The sequence below is a fragment of the Fundulus heteroclitus genome, chromosome 2 (genome assembly GCF_011125445.2).
Source record: "Fundulus heteroclitus isolate FHET01 chromosome 2, MU-UCD_Fhet_4.1, whole genome shotgun sequence".
Taxonomy (NCBI): domain Eukaryota; kingdom Metazoa; phylum Chordata; class Actinopteri; order Cyprinodontiformes; family Fundulidae; genus Fundulus; species Fundulus heteroclitus.
Genome location: NC_046362.1, coordinates 24,846,005 through 24,871,754, shown reverse-complemented (window position 1 = coordinate 24,871,754; position 25,750 = coordinate 24,846,005). Strand labels below are relative to the sequence as shown.

The following is a 25,750-nucleotide window of genomic DNA, read 5'->3' as shown; positions in this document are numbered from 1 at the left end:
CCATGCCTCAGCACACAAAGCATTTCCTGTTTTCATCTCAAAATCAAGACTTCAAAGTAAAAACATAAATGGAACATTATAAACATCACAGTTGGTTCAGAGGCCTTTTATTTGTCTGTTTTTACAAACCTAGCTGCTCCAATATGTTGATGTGCAAAGTAGAAAAAGCGCTTAGAGGTCAGCTGTTTTACACAGGCACATTGCTGTTCAATATCGCTTTTATTTCGAAGGACTCTAACTGGCTGACTTAGGCTTTAGCTTTGTGGTACACAGCCCCTTATGCGTCTGTCATGTTTAAAACAACGGTCAATGGTGAATTAACCCGGGTTTGTGTGGATAAAAACCTTGCTAAAAACACTCCTGTCTGTACGCTATTATTTCTTAAAAATGATGTGGGAGAGAAATTCTGATTTTTAAATACCTCCTATGTTTGTACAAGGCCTTAGTTAAGGTTTCAGAAATACTGAAGTCCCTCTTTCTTTGTCAATTCTGGTGGCTGAACTGACAAAGACTCCTGGATAGCTTGCCTCTGATTTAAGCTTGTTTGCTGTCTCCATTTGATTCATGCAGCACCTTTTCTGGGAGAAATTTAGAGCCTATAACACTAAAAGTGAAATGCAATTTAATAGAGAAAAACAAACTGTCTCAATTGTTCTGATTTATTCAGTGTGAAATAACTGACTTACTACCCAAGCAGGCAGCCCGACTAATAAACCAGGTAATATCAATGCTTTATTCGTAAAATAAATTGTTCTAAAACTAATTTAGAGCATGTTTAAACAATTATTTTTGTTTTAGCCTTTGTATCGAAAGTAAAATAATAAATATTGAAGATAACATCACCATGTAATGTTACAGTTTTGGTAGCAGTTGTAATAACTTTCTCTGCAGTTTTAGAAAAAAGTAAAGAGATCATGTTATACATTTTTGTTCTAGATTTTTTTATGAATATGCAGTGGTATTTCTACACAAGGTTTGCATATCGTAATAATCTCACAGTGGCCCATACCTATTTGCAACTGATAATTAGATTTTACAATGAGAGAAGCTGGAGAAGGCGCAGCACATTTAACCAAATCAGATCTGTTGAAGTGTACACACTGAATTACTTTATTACTCTAGATAGAGTTCAGCATGCTGAATGGTAGGTTGGGAGGGCTTCTGTACTAATTATACTTTTTCATGTTATTATTTCTACAATAACTGTGCTTTGTAACACCATGTATAAAGTTCACAAAAAACGAAAGTAAAAAAAAAAGAGGGGAAGGTCTTCTTACCAGTAATCTGTGGACTGGTCCAGGCCTCGCTGCTAGGACCTCTGCCACTGCTGCAGGACCTACTGCCTGCGCCTCGGCCTGTTCCAGCAGGCACAGCTGGTGTGTGATGTTATCCATCTCCTCCTGCAGTTTCTCGGTTTCGACGGTGATCTCAGCAATTTTCTCTGCAGCCGAGGCTGTGAGGAACGCTTCTTTGAGGTCTACGAGGTGAAGGGTCCTCCTCTCCTCCAGTCGAACCAACCTGCGGAGCTCGTCAAACTGGCTGTTGACGTATCCTTCTAGCTCCTCCATAGACATCTAGTACATGTGGAGGCAGAGATAGAGACAGGGGAGAAAGGAAAAACAAAAACAGTGTTACTGCGGCAAACGTCAATGTATTTTATTGGGATTTTATGAGATAGACCAACAAAACAAACAAAAAGTAGAACATAACTGTAAAGCGGAAAGAAAATAAGTCTTTCAGTCTTGTTTATGAGGCTGTTGTACATTCTTATTTGCAACGTAGCTCAAGATTAGCCATTAGATAGAGAGTGTCTGTGATAATTAATTCTCTTGGTATAAATTCTTAGTTGGAAATTGGTCTGCAGGTTTATTCTAACGTATAAAAACGCTTTGATCGGGAGCGCCGCGTAGCGTAGAGGTGAAGTGGGCACCCCATATAAATAGGCTATTGGTCCTCGATGTAGCAATCCAGGTTCGATTCCCAACCACGGGACCTTTACTGTATATCTTACCTCACTTTCGGTCTGCCCATTTCTTATCCTATTACTATCAATAAAGGCCACTAGTGCCACAAAATCTTAAAAATAAAAAATAAATGAATTGATCTAAACTATTCCAGTGTAGTCCTGACTGTATGTTTAGGGTTGTTTCCTGCTGGAGGGCAATGTCTGCATTGCTCTTAAGTCTTCTGGAACCTCCAGCTTGTTTTTTTTCGCAGGATTGACCTGTTTTTAGTGCTATCCATCCACTTTCCCACAAACTCTGACCAGCTTCTCTTTGTTATTGGAAGAAAAGGACTCCCACAGCCTGATGCTGCCACCCTCGTGTTTGACAATATCATAGACACATACAGTGTTAGACTTCAGCCACATGTTTTGCAGTTAGGCTAAAGAGTTCAGTTTATCAGAGCACCTGCTGTATTCCCTAAATACCAATCTGCAAACAGAATGTCTAATGAATTTAATTTCCCAAAGGCATTTTTCCGTGCCTTTTATAACATTTGTGGCTATTAGGTGAATAGTTGACAAGATGCAGGGGTATGAATAGTTTTGCAAAACACTGTACGTCAGGGTAGGGATGACTGAATGAGATATACAGCAGTGAAACATAGCAAAATGAGAGATCAAAGCAGGTTAAAAAGAAACAATGTCTCTGTCTTTCTTGAAATATTTCCACAAGGTCACAGGTCTCTGTCATGTCATAAATACTTGTTAGCAGAGCCCTGAATCACTGAGGCAAACTCCGTGTATCCCATTAGTAAACAGAGAGCTAAGATGCTTCTTTTACAACAGAAACCATCTGTTTTGCTTTCAAGATGGCTGACTTGCTCAAGGAGAAAACCGTTTTTTTATTCCTCTCCCAGCTCCCCACTGAGGCTCTCTTTAGAGCCGACTCGTTATTTTAAAACACCTCAATAAACAGACTCCTCCCTGCAACCCTTCCCGCTGTAATGGCTCCACCTTAAAATGAAGAGGCTGGCATGACGGAAGCCTCCTCAGCTCCCTTGTCATGGTCTCTTCTCCTTAATATGTTGTAATTGTTTCAATCTGCAAACATCAGCTGCTCTCCCTGCCATTTCCCCTGGAGCTGAATTTAGCTCTCTTCCTCGCCATTCACTTTGTCTTGTTTCCTCTCAGCCTTCCTCTCTTCGGTGAAGCAAAGAATCATCGTCTTCACAAAGTCTGGCAGAGCGAATGTCCCCAAGGGCCCAAAGTTTTATTACGCATTTGCCATTTCTTCACAAGCAATCAGATTCTCCAAATTGCCCATTAAACCAAGCGCAATAGGTAACACTTTTAAATTACTCTTTCTATGAGGACAGAAAAACATGCTCGTTATTCATTCTGAATGAGACAGAGGGAGGGAGTTAACATCCAATAGGAGAGCAATGAATTTTCTCTGTCAGACCCCAACAAAATTAACAACCTGAATATATATTAGAGAGACGAGGGGGAAAAAAGCCAAGAAATTAGGTTGGGACGATGCTTTGTTGCTTGTCTGGACGTGTTAAACGTATCTCTGACTCTGGAAGACTGGAGAGGCATCGGGAGCATTTCAAGTTAAAATATTCAAGTTAATTACAACCACTCGTGTATAATAGAGTTAATGAAATTAACAATATATGAGCGTTGATTTTAGCAAAACCATTTGATTTAAATATTAGCTGCAGGCTCTTACAGTACAATGTACACCAATATCTTACATGGCATTTACTACTAGAATTTTATGTTGGAACAGCTGCTGATAGTTTGTTACTTGAAATACCCTCTGTTAGCTTACTATGTTAGTAAAAAAAAAAACATTTTCAAGTTTAATTGGTAAGCAAAATAGTAACTATTGATAGTTTTGACTTTTAGAAGCATTTCCATCCACTGGAGACTTTAATAGATACACCTATTTTATTGCCTGCAAAAAGCGAAACACCCAATCACATGGCACCAACTCTAGACATGGTGAAGATGAATTGCTATGCCCGTATTCACAAAGATTGTCGGAGTCCTCTCGGAGAGCTCCTATATAGCCTAAATAAGACCCGGCCTAGGTAGACTGCGTCCTCAGTCGGTCACAACAAAACAAAGTTAGGAAGAGATTGGCTGTCAATTTGGACGGTCTAGCCTTCACCGGCTGTCCCCGCCCTTACCTCAGCATAACGTCTGTTGCCTAGCAACTGAGACAGCATTAAGTACAGCTGTTAAGCCAAACTAAGCCCAAACCCTGATCTCGCTGTCTCCACTAAATAACTACCTGGGTTTTATATTCCCCTTTACATATCCATGTTTTGTTTAAAAATGTTCTTGTTTTATTATTTCATTTTACTCTCATTCATCAATCAGCTATTTGTAGTTCAAAAAATGTATATGTTTAAAGATATAAAAACATACCACCAAATAAAATTAATCACAAATACCATTTGTTTATTAGTAATATGTTTAGCAACTTAAACCCTAACCCTAATTTCTGAACAAAGCCTACATCAATTCATTTGTAGAGAATAATAATAAAGTAACCAAACGTTAACATTAGATATCGTCTGACTGAATTACTCCAGCTTTTAACTCATTACAGAAAGCCAGCGACAGTTTAAAAGCAATGTCCGGTAGACAGACACTCCAACTCGGCATGGCGAGTCTTGACCGGCCGGCCAATCAGCTGCAAGCCAGCGAGGTGGGCTGGCTGTTAGTGTAGCGGAAATGTCCGAGCACTTTTAAAGTTTAGCGATATGTCAATACACAGAGCAGATTCTGGTTTCCACAGCAAAATTCTTGCCTAAAAACTTTTTTAAAGTTACTTTTATGTCGCAGAAAGCAAATTATATCCAACTTTATTCAAAGCTCTTCACTCCTCTCCACCACTGTGGTTTCCTGTTAAACAATTCTCTTCAAACCACAATGAATCATGGGATAGTATTAGCCACAAAGGATATTGGTTGACCCCGTTGCAAGGTGTGACAATGTCTTTTAAGAGCTGTGATTGGTTGACAGTACAAGACAAAAAAACACACAAAGACGTTCCTAGTAATCAAGGGTGAGACATAAACCGACACACAGCATCAAAATGTTTAAACACATTACATCCTATTACATCCTCATCATCATTTTGATTTGCCCGTTATGTTTACTCACCATACTGGTCACTTTGCAACTTCATCTACTGGATATCAATGTGCGCTCAGCTGTCAGCATTTTACTGTGATTGGCTGCTTGTATGAAGCGTTTGTATTTGACTAAACAACCACCATAAAATGGAGAAAGAAGATGGGGGAAAAAAAACAAGTGGAGGAGCGCCTCTGTCTGCACAGCTCTGGGAGGAGAATAGGGGAGTGTCGAACAGGTAAAGTTGTCCCTGGATCGCAAATAGGCAGACTTTGAAGCAAATTGCAGCAGATCAATGCGGCCATTTCTCTGGATGTCTTGAAGCTTTTACGGAGCAGCCTTTAAAATGAGAAGCGCTCCGTGCAGCAATCAAAAGCCAGAGAGGGGATGGCATCACACAAGCGAACTTCATATGGCAATTTAGGCTACTGGCAACATAATGTACAATACAGAAACTACTTCCTCAACTCTTAATCTTGTCTACAACTTTTTCTGCAACTTTTTAAAAAAAAAAATCTAAAATATTTAGCATTGAGAGCATTTCTGTAATAATATAACAATTCATCTGTACTACATTCTTTGTACATTTCTCCAATTTTTATTCATGAATATTCCATAGATTTACCATTATTTATTTATCCTCAATAAAATGTCCCTAGAGCCACACCTTTAACCCCTCGGGGCAGTGAAACTAATTAATTTCCCCTATGGGGATGATAAAGTTCATTGTAACTACATATTATAATTGTATGATCGTTAAAGAAATGTATGTGCTCATTTCCTCCACTGTTTAGGTGGTGGATCAGCCAAACAGCTCTCTCTGTTTCTGCCATCTTCCCAGAGGGCATCTTCCCTGATGGCTCTTTTAGCGAGCCTAAGACACTCTTGGGCTCTCTAAAAGTCCTCCTCACTACTCCTAACATTTCTTTTCACTTTAAGAGCTCTCTTAAGGCCTAGGGTGTCTTATAGCTTACCGAGGTAAAATTCTAAAACAATCTTAGAATTCGGGAGAGGTTTTTCCTAAAATGATGTCACTAAGAACTACTTTTAATCTTAAGATTCTTTGTGAACATGGGAACATGAAGTTGAAATCTAGAATCATCACACAGAAGTAAGAGGATTCAAGAGACTTTGGATGTGGCAATGGTTGTTTGTGCTAGAAGGCTGGTCTGGGTGTTACAGTAACTTCTGATCTACTGGAATTGTTACGCACAACCGTTAACAGAAAATCACCAGGAAAAAAATAAATTGTCAGGTAAACTTACAGTTTTATAAATGAAAATACCTTTTTGATGTCAGACATTAGAGAAGAATGGACACACTAGCAGGTCATTAAACTACTTATTACAAGGTATGAGGAATATTATCACTAAATGCCCAACACAAAGAACTTTGAACCTGATGGGCTGTTGAAGTAGAAGATCCCAATAAGGTGTCTTTCTTGTCAGCTCAGAATGAGAAACTGAGGGTACAATTTACATGGCTCACCAAAATTGAGAATAAAAAAAAAAAACTGAATTAAAATTGGTTCACGATCCTGATGAACTGACTGCACAAATGAAGTTTGGAGGTGTACTTTCTTGCCTAAAATCAAGAAGAAAACTTTTTGTAATACATTAAGATTATAGGTTTGTAAACTCCTCATCTCCTTATTTGACCTTTGTCGCGGAGAGTTTCTTTTTTTACTTCATGCAAACCTGCCCATTGAGCAAAGCCCAGAGAAACAGAGAAAAATTGGCTCGGCTGGAGAACCAAAGCCCTGGGCAATTAAAGTGCGGGTAAATTAAATTAGTCGGGTAAATGTGTATAGAAATGCTACCCATGATTTGCAAAGCTCCAGGCTTCTCAGAAGCTCCAGGCTTGAGGTGATATTTAAATGAAATGGAAAACAACCTGAACTGCATATAGTTGAGTAGCTGGGTTGAGCCGGGGAGACCAGGTACTAATGGAAAAGAGCCTAAATATGCCATTAGATCCAGTGTGTTATTTGGTCAGTGTAACAATAGTTTAGATAATAATAATATTAATAATAATATTAATAATATTAATAATAATAATAATAATAATGATATGGAAAACAATATATGAAATTGAAAACAATAATAATAATAATAATAATAATAATAATAATAATAATTATTATTATTATTATTATTATTATTATTATTATTATTATTATTATTATTAGCAGTAGTATTATTATATGCAAGCTTAGCAGTCAAAGTGGAATATAAAACCTAATAAACAGGCAATACGCTTGTTTATCTGACAACTGTACGTAGGAAATAATAGATAATAATAGAAGGGGAAAAAAGCCTAGAATGAAATCAAAAGTGGAGGAATATGAAGAGATTGAAGAACAAGAGCATCACATAGATGAGGTGCAAGATGAAATGCGAGAGATCAGAAATAGCGCAGGTTGAAAAGGGGAAAGAGTGTCTAATCCATCACAGGTTACCTTCAATCAACCTGGGTCACACTATCTTTAGTGCGTGAGGCCCTATAGGACCAGCTTTATTTCTTCTCACATCCTGAATAACTTTTCTAGATAACTTTCTTGATATTTCTGTTGATTTTGTATTTAACTGTTTAAACACATTGGTTCAATATAACAAAGGTCATCTGTATAATAAAAAAGCTCAAATGAAATATTCCTCCAAATTTTGACATGAAAATTATTATAACAGTAAAGATTTACAAGCCTGAACACACTTGATCTAAACAATTTGTTTAAAAACGCATTAATAAAATGTACCATTTAACGTTACGCTGAAGGTAAAAAGTCAACCTTTAAATATGAGGTGCAATATTTGTAACATCATAAGACACAATAATAATTCACAAATTGCTCATGGTAATTTTTAGTTGAGACTTTTAAAAAGAATGGAAATCTTTAGTGCCATCCTATAACAGAGACAAGAACGCCATGGTTCAAACACAAAAGTTTTCTACCTGTCACATCGAGATTCTTACGTATACCATAACTGAATCATGCAGGATCTAAAAAAGCCCTCTGGTCTTTAAACAAGTCCACATGGCCTGCATGGCAGATATAGACTGTGATGCTGGATGTATGCATTTGTGGAGTTTGCCGACGGACCTTTATGCAGAGAGAAAATTTCCCCTGGCTGAAAGGAAAGAGCATTCATGCATGCTAATCTTCATTAGCGTTGCAGCAAGCTGAGGCAACAAAATGAGGCCTCAGGAGAAATAGCATCACAATGCTTACGCAGGAATGGTTGCTGTAAGGATACAGAAGGAGCACAAGAGTACAGGCCCTGGCAAGCCATCGGGCTGACTGATTAGGAAAGTTGGGAAATCAGGAAAAGGAAAAAAAATAAAAGCTAATTTTATGTGCTGGTGACAAGTATTTTTTGGAGAAATATGGGCTATGTACCCACTGCAGGTCTTAATGCTCAACTTCATTTTTTTATGAAATCAGATTTATGCGATATTGTTCACATTACCTTTAAAACTCTGACTCCAGTGTGATCCGTTTGTGGCTCCAAACTGACCCGCATGCGCAAAAGAATAATAACATTGACTTTACATCCAGCACACTTTAGTCCAGCAAATGGGAATAGGATTATGGTTTATAATAGGATTTATGGTTTAAAGTGTCCAACAGAAGTCATTGACTGTGTCACCAGGTGATGAAAAATAAAGCTCACAAATAAAAAAAAAAGTGAAACTCTGTATTCTGGAATTTTAAGGATCTGTGGCTGCACAGTTTGGATGTGGGAATGCAGCCACAAATGGTGGGGCAGGGATTCTAACTTTGTAGAGATCAAGTTCATTCATAAAATTGAGGCCACCTTTTAATTATATGTCGTCTCCTCTCGACTCCTAAAACAGTATACTCATTGCAATATGTTGTGTTGCTTTGCAACAGGGACAGATTACGACACACTGACCCTATTGAGCTGCAATACAATGGATTACAAGTGAAAACCTCTTCGGCTTTGCAAAGTGCTCCGTTTGCAGGGCTGCACACAAGTTTTTCATGCCATGCGCTACTTCCCTCATTCAAACGAGTCCCAACAGTTCCTATACGAGCTGTCTAGTTTGGCTTGAGTTGAATGTGTTCTACATATATCAATGAGGTCTAACATCAAAATCATGTCACGCCCGAATCTCCCCATTGTAAGACAATAAAGGAATTTTTTATCTTCTTATCGTAAATTTGTTCTCTGGAACCCAGCTAGAGGAGGTGGACTTTCTCTTACACCAGGGTGTCTCAGGCAAAAATGGGGATACTCACAGCCCCTGGCAGCGTGCCCCAATTTTGGAGATATCTCCAAAGTGTTGACGCTTTGCCTCGTCAGTCTGCAAGAGAGAAGCTTCTAACATTGTCATGCTGCTTTCCAGTTGAAGTCAGGACTCGAAAATTCTGACTTCCAAATTGGAAGAATCAACTGGATAGGCTCTTAAGTTTGCTTTCCCACTTGTAAAGTTGGAGAAACTTTTTTAAGGCTGATTGTTGGATCCTATATGGCAGCTCCTAGCTTCAACAACAGTAAGCTATGATGAAAATATGTTTATTTTACAAGACACAGTTGTAAGAATCTAAGATCAATGAGCAAGAGTCTAAAATCAATGTAACACATAGAAGCTGCAACTCTGAACCGAACAAATTAGAGTTGTGTATGCATATGGAAAGTATAGCTTTAAAACAATATTTGTAAGAGGCACTATGAACAACAAAATAACAGATTTCTTCTCTGTCCCCATATTGGAATCCCATACTTTTTAATTTATCTGGGGGGGAATTATGACTTCTCTGACTGTGTTACCTGAAACGCTGTTAACTTGGGTGTTACACCATTCCCAGCTCCTAGTTCTGACTTCCGAGGTAAATGGAACGCAGCATGTGTGCACAGTTCAGATTGCCCCACCCTTTTGGAGTATCCGGATGGTGTCCTGGAAGGGGTACCATCTGGGGATACAGTTGTGCTTCTGCGGTACTTCAATACCCATCTGGGCCTCGATGGCGTTACCTGGAGGGGTATGATTGGAAAGAAGGATCTCCCAGATCCAAGCCAGGGTGGTGTTTTGTTATTGGACTCTTGTGCAAGGCATGGAATGTTACAAAAACACCAAGTAGGAGCACAATGTTGTTCATAAGTATAATTGGCTGCAGACCTCCTTGGGTCAAATGTCAATCAATTGTGTAATCATATTATCAGACCTGCAGTGTTACATCTTTGACATTCAAGTCAAGACAGGAGGAGAGCTGTCAACACTGCTGGAGGAGCAGATTAGGGCTGTGGTCCTAATTTTGAGGAAAAGGGGCCTGAGACTGTGTTCCAATTATCAAGGGATCACACCTTTAAGCCTCCCTCTGAAAGCTGATTCTCAGTATTGGAAAGGAGGCTCTCACTGATTGTTTAACCTCGTATTCAAGAGGAGCAATGCACCTTTTGTTCTGACTGTGGAACAGTTGAAAATAGCAATTCCCTCATGGAGTTGCTAAGGGTGTCATAGGAGTATGCTTTTCCAGTCTACATGTGTTTTGTGGATCTGGAAAAGGCCTACGACCATGTCCCCCCAAAGCTATTTTGTTGAAGAGGGTTGTGAAAGTGTGATCCAATCCCTGTATGCCTAAAGCAAGAGCAGTGTTCTCATTCTCTGCACAAAGTTGAGCCTGTTCCCAGTGTGCGTCGGACTTCATTAGGGCTATGTGTTGGACTTGGACACTAGGTTGGACACCAGGGTGGCCACTTGTAACAATCCTGCTTCTGGTGTTCATGGAGAGGATCTCAAGGCGTAGTTGTGTAAAGGAGTGTCTCTTGTTTGGGAACCTGAGGATCTCATCTTTGCTTTCCATAGATGATGTGGTTCTGTCATCTTGTTCAGGCCATGACCTCCAGCGTGCATTGGAACAGTTCATTGTCAAGTGTGAAGCAGCTGGATGAGAGTCAGCTCCATTAAATCTGAGGCCATGGCTCTTGACCAAAAAAGGCTGGACTGGTGAACCTCTTGGTTGGAGGTCAGTTTGTGCCCTTAAGCGGAGGAGTTTAGGAATCTTGGTTGACGAGTGATGGTAGGATGGAACGGTGATGGACAGAGAGATTTAGGCTTCATCTGCAGTAATTCGTGCTGCTCACATCTATTGTGGTGAAGAAAAAGCTGAGCCAAAATACAAAGCTCTCAATTTAACCTTCCATCTACGTTCTGGCCCTCACCTCTGGTCCTGAGATAGGGATCATAACTGAATGAATGAGACCCAAGATACAAGTGGTTGAAATTAGCTTCATCCGGCGAGTGGCAAGATTTAGCTTTAGCTGAACCATCTGCAGCTCAATGTGACAAAGACTAAGAAGCTAATAGTGGATCTGAGGAAGGAAAAAAACACCCGTGACCCCTGTTTCCATCCAGGGGGTCCCTGTAGACACTGTGGAGGAGTATAAGTACCTGGGAGTGTACTTTAATAATAAGCTGGACTGGACTAGAAACACAGAGGCGGACTACAAAAAGTGTCTTTTTCCTGAGGTCTTTTAACATCTGTCGGACGATGCTGAGGATGTTTTATGAGTCTGTTGTTGCCAGTACGATCTTCTTTGCTGTCTCATGCTGGGGCAGTGGGCTGAAGGTCGCGGACAACAACAGACTAAACAAACTGATCAGGAGGGCCGGTGATGTTGTGGGGGAGGAGCTGGACACTTTGACGACCGTGGCAGAGAATAGGATGCTGTCCAGGCTTCAGTCCATCTTGGACAACGTCTCACACCCTCTGTATGACACACTGGCCCAGCAGAGGAGCTCCTTCAGCAGAATACTCCTCTTACCCAGATGCACCACAGGAAATCATTCCTGGCTGTGGTCATCAATCTCTACAACGCCTCCCTCAGAGATTCAGACCCCCCCCCACCCCCCCTTTAATTCTGACTCAAAATCATTGACATTTATTAATTCTTTTGCACATCGTCATTATCACTATATTTTAGATCTGGAAATAAATACAAATTATATATATATATATATATATATATATATATATATATATATATATATATATATATATATATATATATATATATATATATATATATATATATATATATATATTGGTATTGTTGGTATATCTGGAGCGTGTAACGAAAATAATTTCCCTCTGGGAGTATTTCTGATTCTGATGAGTGATTGGGTAAGGAAGTCCATTTAAAAATTGTATTTAGGAAGGCAATTTGGAAAGCTAAAGTTTGTCTAAAATCTTTGGTTTTCCAAAATCCTATCCAATAGTGCTGCTTATTCAGTACTCCTTTTGGTGTGATGCCTTTTTAAAACGGCCTAAAAAGGATTAATAATACATTAGGAGTAAATGGATTTGAACTGTCCTTGCCCTTGGCAATAGTGGATGTGTTCCAACAGAACACTGCACTCTCTTACTTTCACACTCTTTTATCTCCCCCAGAATTAGATTTTCCAATTTAGCCTCTTACAAAAAAAAAAAAAAAACAATAAAAAGAATGTTTATTTGAAAAACAATAGCTTTCTAACAATCATAGAAGTTATCTATATCTAAGACAAAAAGAAAAATACAATAGCATGGGATCTTATAATAGTTTCAATACGCTGCAACTTTTTATTGCTTTTGATTGAAGCAATGTCAACCAAGGAACTTTCCTGGTAATGCCATAAAGTAACTGAATTAAAAAGCTGAGATAGAATAGAAGTAACAGCCTTAAAGAGCAATTGGATTGGAAAGAATGAAGAAGAATACAAAGAAAAAGGATAAGGAAGGTTTTTTTTTTATTCCCCTATTGCCTGCCACACACAGAATCGAGTCTCTAAGACAGCTTTAATGTGCTTCCTTCTCTTGTAGATCATATAAGACAGTGAAAATGGATTTAGACAAACACACATACACATTTTTGACAGGCAAAGCAATGCTCTTTTTGTGTATCATTACTGGGATTCGGGTGCAGGGAGCAGCTTTAAAATCTGTGTGTGCCATGGACCACACCTTAAACGGAAGGAGCAGAAAGTAAATAAAAGATAAAACTGGCTGGTTATGTTGTTATCTACTATCCTCAAGAACAGCCACAGCATTATTGAATTGTCACTTTTTGCTCACTGAATAAAGAAAATGCCTATTTGTTTACAACGTTCACAGTCAATGTAAAAGTCTTCATATGTTTGTTTCATTATATTTAACTTTTATCTGAAATTATATATATTAAGACATCACTTGCTTCATGCATGTGAAAGTGCATACAGAGCTTTGCCAGCGTATTGCTGCCCTTCAACAGTTTTGAAATTCTTTCAGGTTATAACCACAAACTTCAGTGTACTTTATTTGGATTATATGTGACATACAAGAAAGGAAGAACGTGGCTTTGAATTGGAAGGAAGATGAGGTATGGTTTTAATTGTTTTGTAGGGTTGTTACGATACTAAAACTTCAAACTCGACATCGATATCCATGAAAATATTTGATACTTGATACCATGTACTGAAGAAGTACATCCTTTTTAGGGAGCTACTGATCATCTTCTACACTGACATCATTCAGTCTCTTTTATGCTCATCCATCTCTGTGTGGCTCAGCTCATCCACAAAACTTGACAGGTCCAAACTGCAATGTACAATTAGAGCTGCAGAGAGGGTCATCAGTACTGATCTTATATCCAGTCAAAACTTGTACAGGTCCAGGGCCAGTAAAAGGGCCTTTGTTACCCTTTTTCCCCTGTGAATGTATTTTCTGTTATAGATTGTAGTTGCTGTCTACTTACCAATACTTGTCTGCCTGTTTCTTTACACAATGCAAGCAATGGAATCCAAAGTCAAATTCCTTGTATGTAGCCTCAAACATGGCCAAATAAATTCAATTCTGATTCTGGTTTATAGCATGCTTGTGTACACAGCCCCCCCATTTACCCCGATACACCTAAATATACCTAAATGCATCTCAAAGTTGCCTATCAAACTCATCTTACAGTAAACAATTGATCAACATGGTTGCATTTCTGTATAAATCCAGCAGCTCAGTGAAGACCTTGGAGGTTTGTTTGTGAACAACAGTGTGCAAACAGCATCATGAAGACCAAGGACCACAACCAGTCAGATGAGGGATGATGTTGTGAATAGAATATGGTGCAATTCCAAACTATCAAGACCTAGATTGTCAAAATAAGCACAGGCTGAGAAATGAGAGTATTAACAAGAGAAGCAGCCAAATGGCCTATGATAACTCTGGTATAGTTTCAGATATCCAGAGCTATGGTGGGAGAAGATTTTGACTGGAATGCCATTGTTAAGAGTCCAGTTTAATGTTAATGTAGTGGAGGGAACACAGCAGCCATGTGGGAGAAAGCACTTTGATCCGATTAGACTAAAATGCAACATTTTGGCCTAAATGCAGAACATTAAGACCCTTTCAATAAAATAAAATATTACTGAAAGGTTCGTTGGTTTCAGTAACTCAATTCACTAAATGGAACACACTGTACCAATGTATTACACAGAAAGATGTTTTAAAGGTGCATAGTCACATTATTGGACTTTTTCATTTATATGTCAGTAGCTCACTCTGGTTACATACAAAGTTTTTGTGAAAGATTATTTCATCCTGCTGGTGTATTAGTTGTTATATTGGTGTTTTATGCTTTGTTTTTGCTTAATTTGTTAGTAAATAAAGCCTTTCCTACACAGCAGGGGTTAAAAACAAGAAAGCGGCTGACGATTATTAGCATCTCCCAGCAAAACAATAAAAAAATGGTTCTAGATCCAGTGGCAAAAAAAAAAAGCACAAAAAATATATAATTCCAAGAGGGGAAAGACTAGAATGCCTCTGGGAATACAGTATGAACGTTAGTGTTCACTGAAGCAGACGCTAAACCTGGCGAAGCTCAGATGTGACCGCAGAGTTGATTGGCGTGAGTAAATGTTCTGATATAAAGCTCTTGAAGCAGTGTTTCCCGCAGCGCTATCTTGGCGGCCGCCACGCCAAACTCACGCTACCGCCACGCCAACATTCCAAAAAAAAAAAAAAAAAAAAGTGCCGTTAACACGCGGTTTGTTGTTGTTGGTATTGCGCGTGCGTGAATGGCAGAGAAAAAACACATGGATACCCCCGCTCCGCCAGTCTGTCCGCGGAAAACGTGTTTTATCTCTCCCCCCCCCCCCCCGCTCCGCCGAAAACGTGTCGTCCACAACCCCCCCCCCCCCTCCGCGATTCGGTCCGCGGAAAACGTGTCGTCAACAAGCACCAACCTGCCCCCCCCCCCCCCCCCGAGTCGGTCCGCCTCGCATAAGCTAATTCCTGCGGGAAACACTGAAGTTTTTGTAGATTGGTTTAATTAATAACGGTTGGTCTTCAATCACGCTGAACTGTCGCTTTGTTGCGAGGCATTGCAGAGGGTCAGGCTCAGTTCGGCATTATTTACAATTGATTTATAAATTAAGCAAACAGGTATTATGATAGTTCTGCAATACTGTCGCTAGATGGCGCCACATCTTTTTAGATTTGTTAATCGTGCATGAGATCGAATAGTTTTTCAGCTCAAAAAACACCATCAACACGGAAGTTTGGTGTATATAACCTTCTTTATCATGATCAAATGGTTTTGGTCTTTTTTTTATAAGCATACTACGTGGCTATATACATTTAAAGCATTTCTTTCTATTCATTTCTATTAATCCTGATGAAAACTTAGTAATTCAGAATATTACTCGAAACTAATAAAAAAAAGGTTACAGAAAACTTTGGTTGATAAAAAGTTGCTTAATACCTGCTTATAGGTTGTTTATTTCTGATGGGACTCTTAATCTGACAAATGAGCCTAATAGGGAAGGCATATTCCAATTTACTGAATATGTCTGTATCAGGTGTGGAAGACATTTAAACTGTGTCATCCCAGTAGAGGCAGCATCATGATGCGGGAAAGCATGGTGAGGAAACAGATAGGGGTACTATGGTAATTTTGGGGGGGAAAAAAAACAGTTTAGGTGCGATAATCTGGGCACCTATTAGTTGTGCACTCCTGTAATCTGACCTTTTTGGTAGACTAACCAGAAGAAAGCCACTGTTCAAAGAAAGCCCTAAGAATTTCTGAAGATCATGTATAGGATATGCAGGTAAAAATTTTATATCGGCAAAAATTTTAAGATGTGCAAAGCTGGTGGAAACCAACTCTAAAGAACTTACGGCTATAAGTTAACTGAAGTACTGGCTTAGGGGAGCTGAAAATCTTTGCAAACATTTCAGATTTTAACTGGCAAACATTTTGAAACCATGCATACGAGAGTATGAAAAAAAAAAGAATACATTTGCAAAGCATGAAATAAAGCAGGCTGGATTGGGTAGTAAGGGTTAAACCTTTTCCACCAGACAACCACTCTGGCCTCCTCCTCCTCCTTAAAGTGTTTCAGGATGTCAATACCATGCAATTTAACCTACTCTAGATGCACTTTGTGAGTCTGCCTCTGTGTTTCTCACATACTTGGACATAACCTTCCTTACCAGAAGCAGTCTCTCTGAAGGCTGCCTGTCACGCATAATAATAAACACTGACATTTGAGGGAGCAGAAAGGACACGGCGACAAATCCACATAATGTTCTCTAACACGGAGCGCCGTGAATGAGCAGGTAAGTGCTTTTCCTCAACACACTGCACCCCTGCAGTGAAACAGCAGAACTCCAAACTTTCAGAAAACTACGGTCATATGCCAGCATCAGAATACATGTAAAATCACGGTGGTGGTTTGGGGGGCTGCAAGAAACAGTGTTATCTCCCACAGGTGAGTGGAATTAACCTTTTACTTTATGCCACTATGCTTGGGTCACACCTCTGCAAGTCCTCAGTTATGCTTCAGTTTGCCACTGCTCTCCTGGAGGGTTTTTGACAGAGGTGAAAATGTGGGGATGGTTCAGAGAGCAGGGGATGCTGCTGCTGCTGTTGCCTTCAGTGGTAATTTGCTGAGACCAGAGCCACACGTTTCTGATGTTGCCTTTCACTCTTCTGTCCTTCATTGCACAACCCTCTAACTCTAGGCGGTCAGGTTTTATTTTCAGTGACACAACAAGCCTCCACTATACGGGATCTGTAATGGAAATACAGAAACTATTTTCAAGGTTGACTTGCTATGAAAATTCACCTTAAGTAGATTTTTTTCAGGAACAGATTTTTTTTCCCCCACTAGTTGGCCTGTACTTTAGAGAGTAACCTGGAGGAGTTTTAACAGGAGGGCAACAACAAGGTGACATAAAAGCAAAAACAATTAAAAGATAAAAACAAAATAAAGAATCCTGTCATCTCCCCACATTGGGGTCTGCTTTTGCACAAGGCATGACTAGCACACAGAGGAATTATACAGCCAACAAGATTAAACAGTTAGACGTTGGTAATATGGCTATAGCTGGGGTAGTGATCCTTTGAGAGAGACCTAACTTGAAATATCTATAAAACCTGTTTAAGAGCTCTTGCTTTACAATAAGATGAAGAAAAGAACACATTCTCTCACATACAGTGGCTCTCAAACATGTAAGCATCCCTGTTAAAACCTGTGTTGGTTTTTATAACTAACTGAAAAGTTGGATTGGGATTAACAATTTCAATGTTTTTGTTATTTTATTTGGTATTTATGCCGTACAATTCAACTAAGAAAAAAACAAACCGGTAAGAGAAATAACATCAAAGATCTGAAAAATAAAAAGGCAGCAGTTACCGGACTGCATGTGTGCACATTTTGTAACTAAAACTTTGTTGAAGCCCTTTATTTTCAACCTTCAAAATTCAATCTTCCTCAGCAAGAGTCTATCAGGTACTGTCTGCCCCCTCTAGCTTTCAAACGTCCACTAAATCTATCAGATTGTGAGGACATCTCTTGCTATCAGCTGTCTTCAGATGACCCCAGAGATTATCTGCCAGATTTATGTCTGAACCCTGGCTAGACCATTCTGAAACTTCCATTTTTCTCTCATGAAGTCATTCTTATGTAGGTGTGCACAGGCGCCTGAACAGTGAAGCATGTGAAGCAGCTGTGGCCCCGTGTTTAAAGTGGGGGCAAATACTTCCTTTACTTGACCCAAAGAAATATGATCAGTCCGTGCAGTCCAACAAATTTCCTAAGTCTCTGTAAAATTGTCATTACCTAGAAAGCAAAAAATAAATATTAGAAATAAATGGCAATGTTTTTTTTGTTGTTTTTTTTTTACACATTAGGATAGTATCTTAGACCTCTAAGTCACAAGTTCCACGCTTCCTCCTTCACCAAGATTGTTTTATAAACTGTAACATGAATGGTTTCTGCGTGTATACTTCAGAGTATGACATCCCTTTTACTCGATGGACCATTTTTTGGTGTGCGAGAGCTGTTGGGGCTACTGATGGAAAAAGTGGTTGGCAAAAGTTGGGAAAGAGGTGCCTGGGGTTGTCTGGTAATGCTCCATTTTTTTATTGTTTTTTTTTTGCTCCTCACTTTATAACACAATCCGACACCTAAGCAGGTGTGGACATTTGCTTGGATAGATTAATTTGAGTTAAAAAATGAATTCCCTGTTCATATACAGCTTTCTGGCAGACACCTAAAGGTTTTGGGTCTGACTGGTTTCTGGAACTATTTAGAATTTCATACACCTTCATAAAAAACAAAAAAACAAAAAAAAAAAAAAACAGCTCCAGCTGAAGAAAAGTAACCCCCGGGGCATGATGGTGTTGTCTTGGTGACTCTCAGTATTGTTTTTGTACCAGTGCTACTTTCTTTTTTTTTTCCTACATTTTATTCCAACTTACTTTTATTCTGTTTTATTTTCCTATATTTGAATAATGTAAAAGACTTTGCATTGTCTTTGTACTGAAATGTGCTATATAAATAAATTTGCCTTGGCTTGCCTTGGAAATTGTTGCCCAAAACTTAAGATTTAGTTTTATTCATTCATGACTCAATGCTATTTGTTTTTCAGGTGAATCCCATAAGATGTGCAACATTATATGAAATTTATATATATATATATATATATAAAAAATGAAATCACTTAGCATAGTTTCAGTTTTATGCATCACAAACCTGGTATTTAAGAAAGCATGTGCAGACTTCTGAGGGCCACTACGCATTATCTAAGACTCAATTTTTTTCCCCACCAAATGACCGGGTTCAGAAGGAGTTTAAAAACAGCTCAAGGACATTCGGTATTACACATTTCACATGACAAAGCTCAACTCATATTCACTTTGAAAATAAATAAGAATGAAAAGAGAGTCGCTGACTTAGCACAAATGCACAGTTACGACGTAGTGACATAAGCCAAAGCCTAAAGATATCCAGACTCATGCCGTGCTTCGAGCAGAGTTTTATCTGCAGAACCCAGAGAAACAGACTTGTGACTGAGGCAGCATAATAAATGAACAGATAAAAATAACTGGCTACAACACATGATTTAAACTGCCTTTTTAATCTTTTCTAATCCCATTCTTGGACTGCTGTGTTTCTGCAACCCTTCCCTCTACAAGACTGCGCTGATTACAGCTGTATCCTCTGCATTACAAAGAGACAAGTTTTTACTCTTGATACTTAGTCATTAGTGTTAAACGAGCAATAAGTGATACTTCACCACTAGGTGGTGCTTGAGTACTGTCTGTAGACCAAAACAAGATGTGTGATAAGCCGTGCCTATCAGACAAGCCTTTAACTCTACTACTTTTTTCCCCTTCTCATGCGTCGCCTCGCATGACCATATTTGGAAAGGATAAAAACACAGCAAAACAGCATCAACTCTCATAGGAATATTTCTACTGAAGAAGTAAGTAACTCATAACTTTATATTGCTGTTAGCAAGAGAACATTTTGATCTGCTTGGGTGCTCTCTGCCATGTTGCACCAACACTGCGCTGCTCTGATGATGGTATTTCAGGGCAGGAAGGGGTTAAGCCCTGAGTGGCAGCTTTTCACATGCACGTACGTGCGGCCAGCCCGGCTATGTAAACAAGAGACGGAAGAACAACGCAGTGCTCTGCGGTGACATCATACCGTAGTACTTCTGAAATTTTACCTTTAGTTCTTCACATCAATATCTTTTAGTTCTAAAATATTGACATTTTGCTTATTGCTCGTTTGAATAATTTTGTAAGATATCACAGTAAAAGCATTTGATCAACAATAACACAAATTGTTGATTTAAGGTAGAAATAATTATTTTTTCACCGTTTTCAGCAGAATTTCTCATTACTGCCACGTGTCCAGCACTACATGTGCATTATATTACAATTTAAACATCCTGAATGACATATCCTGAGAAAAATGTTTAGAAAATGTGGCAACGGATTCTGATACAAATTTGAGCAAATTTAGTTTGGAGAATAGTAGAGAAATTCTCATTGAGGGATTAAAAGCAAATAAGTCATCAAAACAGGAAAATGCTAATTGAAAACATTCTATACGGTTTTAGCTATTACTATAGTATTTTCATTCCCCAACCCTACAGCAAAAGCTCATTTGTATATGTAACTATTCATATACAAGATAACCCAATTAGTGATTTATGTTGTTAATATTTTCTCAATAAAACTGAATTTCCAAACATTAAGTTCCAGACATGAACCTTAGTACCATTGTTCGGCTTCAACTAAACCTTTTCAGGATTAATAATTGGCACAATCAGGAGTTAACAAAAGATGATCTTAAGCTTATTACAATAACTGTAACATCATATGCTAAAGACGTAGCAAAAATGAATGATGGTACAACTATTCTTGTGCTGTTTTATCAGTTTTTGCTGAAATATAAGAGCAATTGAAAACATATTTCCTGACAGATGTTCTTTAGAAAGTTCTCATCCTGACTAAATGGTGTTGGTATTATACTCCGAGTTCTGAGCAAACGGGTTTGCACTCACCTCAGGGTTGGTCCACCTGGTCTTGATCCTTTCAGCCATCTGCTGTGTGTAGCCCAGCAGGTCATGACCCTGCCTGCTCTGCAGAGAGAGCACACCAACAAGCAGTAAATACAACAGTGTATGCTGCTACGTAAACACAGCAGGTACACAGAGATAGAGCATAAAAAAACTGACATAATCAGCTTATAAATTGATGCAAAAAATGAAATGTTTTTAAAACAATCAAGTATTGGTAATAGTAAGTTACTATTAAGTGATGTTTTTTCCACACAAATTAAAGGCTGTTGTATATCCCTGCATCCTTACCAACCACTCTACATGTAGTGTTTAATATCTAAAGCTCTCCATACATTAAACTGAAGCCATGATACAGGTCTGTTGTGATTAATCGTCTGTATGCATTGTTAGAAGAAGCAGAATAAAAGCTGAAGGAGGTTTAGAGCCAGGTTTTAGGTTTTGTGACCTTCTTTGATGCTCTTAAATAAGCGTGATGTAAGAGAAAGAAAGTGAAAGAGTGAAAGAAAGAAAGTATTTACAATTTTTTCCTGAGGTTGTTGCAGAGTTCACAAAAAGCCTTTGCTGCATAAAATAGTTATCTTATGATATATTTCTGACTGTATTAGACACATTTGTTTCAAATGTAGTATATATGTAATTGAGTTTGGTACCCGTTAAGGTACTGATCTGTTGCCAATTAGATACAAACTGTTGCACTCATTTTATTTATTTTAAGCTTTATAAAACTTTTTTATATAAATTGTATTGCAGGCATGAAAAAAAATAAAATAAAGAAGAAGAATGTTTATACATATGAGCTTTTATATGTAACTGGAAAAAAATATATTTTTAAGAGATCATACAACAGCTGAATTCTTTCCAAATGAAGAGTCTTTATACTCAAAACTCAAGAGTGACAAAAATGTTGCCTTCTCAGAAGTATCCTTCAAAAACTCTTTAATAATTAGAACATCATTTTACTTATCTGTAGAAAATCAATTAGATGTAATCAGTTACAGCTATTTTTGTTCTTATTTAATGTTTTTACAATTGCACAACTTAAATAGAAAAAGGGTCAATAAAAAGTTCCATAGAAGAACAGTTTTCCTTCCCTTTCCATTCTAGCCATGAAGGTTAATATTACAGTCATTACGTCCTCCCAACCAATCACAACGCAGATACAGCAATCAAGCCCCGCCCCTTCAAAAGAGTTCAGAGAGCATGCGTAATTTTTTTCTTTTTTTAAAACTTGCCGTTTTGGTAAAAAGTTGGTTGAATAAAGGGTTGAGTTTGAATTCAGCGTTTGTGTGTTCTTTACCTATAAATAGGTTGCTAAGAAATGGTATAAAATAGCCAGGGCTGCACTTTGAATTTGTTGATAATTATCGATATCGATCAATATGATTTCTATTTTATCGATATGCTTTTTTATCTATATTGTCCAGCCCTAGTTTCATTTCCATTTCATGGTTTTCAGAGAAAGTATGCATATAGAAGTGTAACTGGATTTTATTAATACAGTCATGTGGGTGACTGTGAAATGTTTTTGGGTTTAAAGTATTAAACTAAGAACTTCAAAAACTCTGCTAAGCTGACTCTAAAGAGTACAAGGCCTAGAGCTATTGGGATCCTTGATAATGAATTAGAAAATGCAAAGTAGATAGGTGATGCTGTGAATACATGATGCCGCAGGGCTGCAGATATTGTACAGCATGCCATAAGTGATTAGGCCCAACACAGGGCTGGCAATAAATCACACTCAGCTAGTCTACCATCTATAAACCTGTCATGTCGTGTGCAGCTCACCTTCTGCCACACATAGGCCTCGTGCAGAGTGATGATCTCATGATCCCTGTGCTCGCCCTGCACAGCGCAAACCACACAGATGATTTGCTCGTCGGGTTTACAGTAGAGGGAGGCTTCCTGGCCATGCTCTTTGCAACGCAGCCTCTCCACGGTCACGGTGTCCCTCTTCCCCGCCTCTCCAGCAGCCATGGCCTCAGCCTCGTCGCCACCTTTCCCCTCATTCTCAGCATTTTCTCTTTCCTCAGCGGTCCCACTCTTTCCACCGTGGGCCGCCCCCTGATTTGCACCAGATTCCTCCTCGGCCGCTCCTTCGACTCTGGAGTCTCTGTCCGCGCCACAGGCCTGTGCGTCTTCGCTGTTATAAGGCACTAACGCGTGCCGAGTGCTGCTGGCGTGTCTCTCAGCATGAATCGGGCAGAAGGCGAAGCTGCAGCTGTGGCACACCTGCGTCGCTGGTTGGGCTTCGTCGGGCTCGCACGCATCACAGGAACCGTCCATCTGCGGCAAATCATCTTGACTCAGGTCCAGGGCTCCTTCCGGAGATTTCTCTTTGTGATCCATTGTGGCTGGAATGTCTGTGGATCACATAAATAAGTCATACCACAAACAAATACTATAGGAGCTGGTACATGTAAGTTTGAGCTTCTTGGAGTGACTGTTATGTTTGCATGAAAGCAAAATCCTGGATTCTCAAATCTAATCCCTAATATACAACAATCAGGCATAACATTAGGACCACTGATAGGCGAAGGGAATAACACAGTTCATCTCTTCATCAATGCCCCCTCCCTTTAGGGGATGGGATATATGTAAAAATACTACAAGTGTAGATGCTGTCATCAATGTTGATGTGTTAGAAGCAGATCAAATAGTTTGACAACAGCCATGAGAGATGGTTGAGATGACTGGGTTGGAGCATCTCACAAAGTCGTGTGAGGTGTGCAGTGATCAGGATTTACTGTAAAAAGAGGTCCAAGTAAGGAACAGTGTTGACCAGCCACAGGGTTATTTGCACGGCCAAGCCTGAGTGACTCAGGAGCTTCTGTGGGATGTGATCCAAAAGACAGGCTGCTATAGCTCAAACTGCTGAAGAAGCTGATGCTGGTTCTGATAAAGGGGTGCCAGAATATACTGTCCGTTGTGGTTTGTTGCATATGTGGCTGTGTGGTGGGAGTAAAAAGCAGGATTCCAATAGCTATAGCCTCTTCCAGCAAATCCAGCCTTTCAACTCTTTGTACTACAAAGCAAAAAGGGTTTAGAAATAGTTTGAGGACTTAACCTGGACTCCAAATACCCCATAACTAGAATTTTACCATAATATTACCAAGTTAGTGTCTGAGTGCGTATCAGTTTACTGAATTGATGCAATTCCATAAATGATAACCAGAAAACAGTTATTTGTTGCCTATTTGATCTCAGAAATTGAATCATTTATCAGAAATCAATAAAATGCCCTACTTCAGTTACATGAAGTCCTCGGCAGAGAAGGGATGAAGAAATGGATACGGTCCAGTCCTAAAACCCATTGCCGCTCAGCCTGTCATGCCTTCTGTAAACCTTCTTCCATTGAAGAATGGAATAATAAGGCCTGGCGTGGCAAACCATGTTTCCTTGTACATGACCCATCACCTACCAGGGGGGCACAAATGACACCAGGATCCAATGAAGAGAAAAAGAAAAGCTGATGGTGGTGGCGTGATGCTTTGGACAATGCTCAGCTGTCCAAATCACTGGTGACGATAATTTGGCACACAACACCTACCTGAATACATTGATGTCCATGTGCACCCTTTCACGGAAACCGTATAACCCAAATAGCTGTGGCCACTCTTAACATGACAGCATGTCATTTAAATGAATAAATAAATCATCAGGAACGGTTTGATGAGCTAAAACAACGAGTCTGAACCATATCCAAGCCTCTAAATCCCCAACATCTTCTGGATGCGCTGGCCAAAAACAAGTGGGGCATACAGTAATAGTAGACAGGTGGTTATAATGTTATGTCTGATCAGTGCAATGTCTCTACAGCACAATAAGGAAGGCGACATTCTGAAAAAAATCTTGCCATACCATAAGGAAAAAAAAGAAGAGGTTGTCCAAGTGCTATAAAGAGGCACCCCTTGTCTGCAGCTGCTAAACTGCCTCTTTCACTCTCTCCTTGTTTACTAACTCGCAAACAGAAAGTGCTGAGTATGTATTTGTGTAGCCTCAGCGGGTCCAAACACCCCCTGCTCTCCTCAGGTCCTGACCTTTATATACTGTTGCTTTTTTATGTGCCTGTGTATTTATGTCTCTTCGCTCTCCTGCAGAGTGGACTGAAAGCAAGAGGAAGAAAAACAAGCAGTATATTTTTCACCTGTGCGCCTCCTTTCTTTCTTTCTCTCCTTCTGGGCTGTTGTTTGTGCACTTCTCCTCAAGGCTGACTCAGACGAGCAGAATAAAAAAAAACGCTCGAATACAGAGAAAACTCCCCCGCTTTGTTTTGTTTTTTTCCTACCCCTTCTTTCTGACTCACGTATTACCACAAAACAAAACTGTTTATTTCTTTTATGCTGCAGGGTAGCAGCGTGTACTTACTTGTCCGTGTCTTCCTCTCCTCCTGTTTCTGAGTTTTAAGATAATAATATGAAGTTTATGACGCAGTTAGCTTAGCGGCTAACTTCCTTAGCTCAGCCGTTGTTGTTTTGAGTCTGTCACTGAGCTGCGAACTGACACATTTCACTTTAAACAGCAGTGGGAAAGCTAAAGTTCCAGTTCAACAGCATCCACTTCCTTATTGTCATGAACTGCTGCCTCCTTCTTTTGTTCCTCGTGCCTGACTGCAGCTTTCGGGGTGAGAGGAACCACAGAGCCACCTAGAGGCTGGGCGGGGAACGTCGTTTGACAGCGCAGAGAAAGAATCCATGGCAGGCATTAGTTATAACTCATCATCAGTCAAACGCCCGGCAGTTTTAGATGGAAAATAAATAATTTCATTCAGTGAAGTTTGTTACTCATAGGAAATGAGACAAACATCT

General features: G+C 39.3%; 1 protein-coding gene across 1 annotated transcript in view; it reads right to left on the bottom strand.

Moving 5' to 3' along the window:
* The window catches only part of trim44 (tripartite motif containing 44), an 85,000-nt gene extending 59,451 nt beyond the window's left edge, over window positions 1-25,549 (bottom strand). The window contains exons 1-4 of the mRNA XM_012853269.3: window positions 25,311-25,549; window positions 22,731-23,305; window positions 20,928-21,005; window positions 1,278-1,574 (exon numbers count right to left, since the gene is read on the bottom strand). Coding sequence (XP_012708723.2) covers window positions 1,278-1,574; window positions 20,928-21,005; window positions 22,731-23,291 — 936 coding nt within the window. The 5' untranslated portion in view covers window positions 23,292-23,305; window positions 25,311-25,549. The remainder of the gene's footprint in view (window positions 1-1,277; window positions 1,575-20,927; window positions 21,006-22,730; window positions 23,306-25,310) is intronic.
* Window positions 25,550-25,750: the final 201 nt, after the last annotated feature.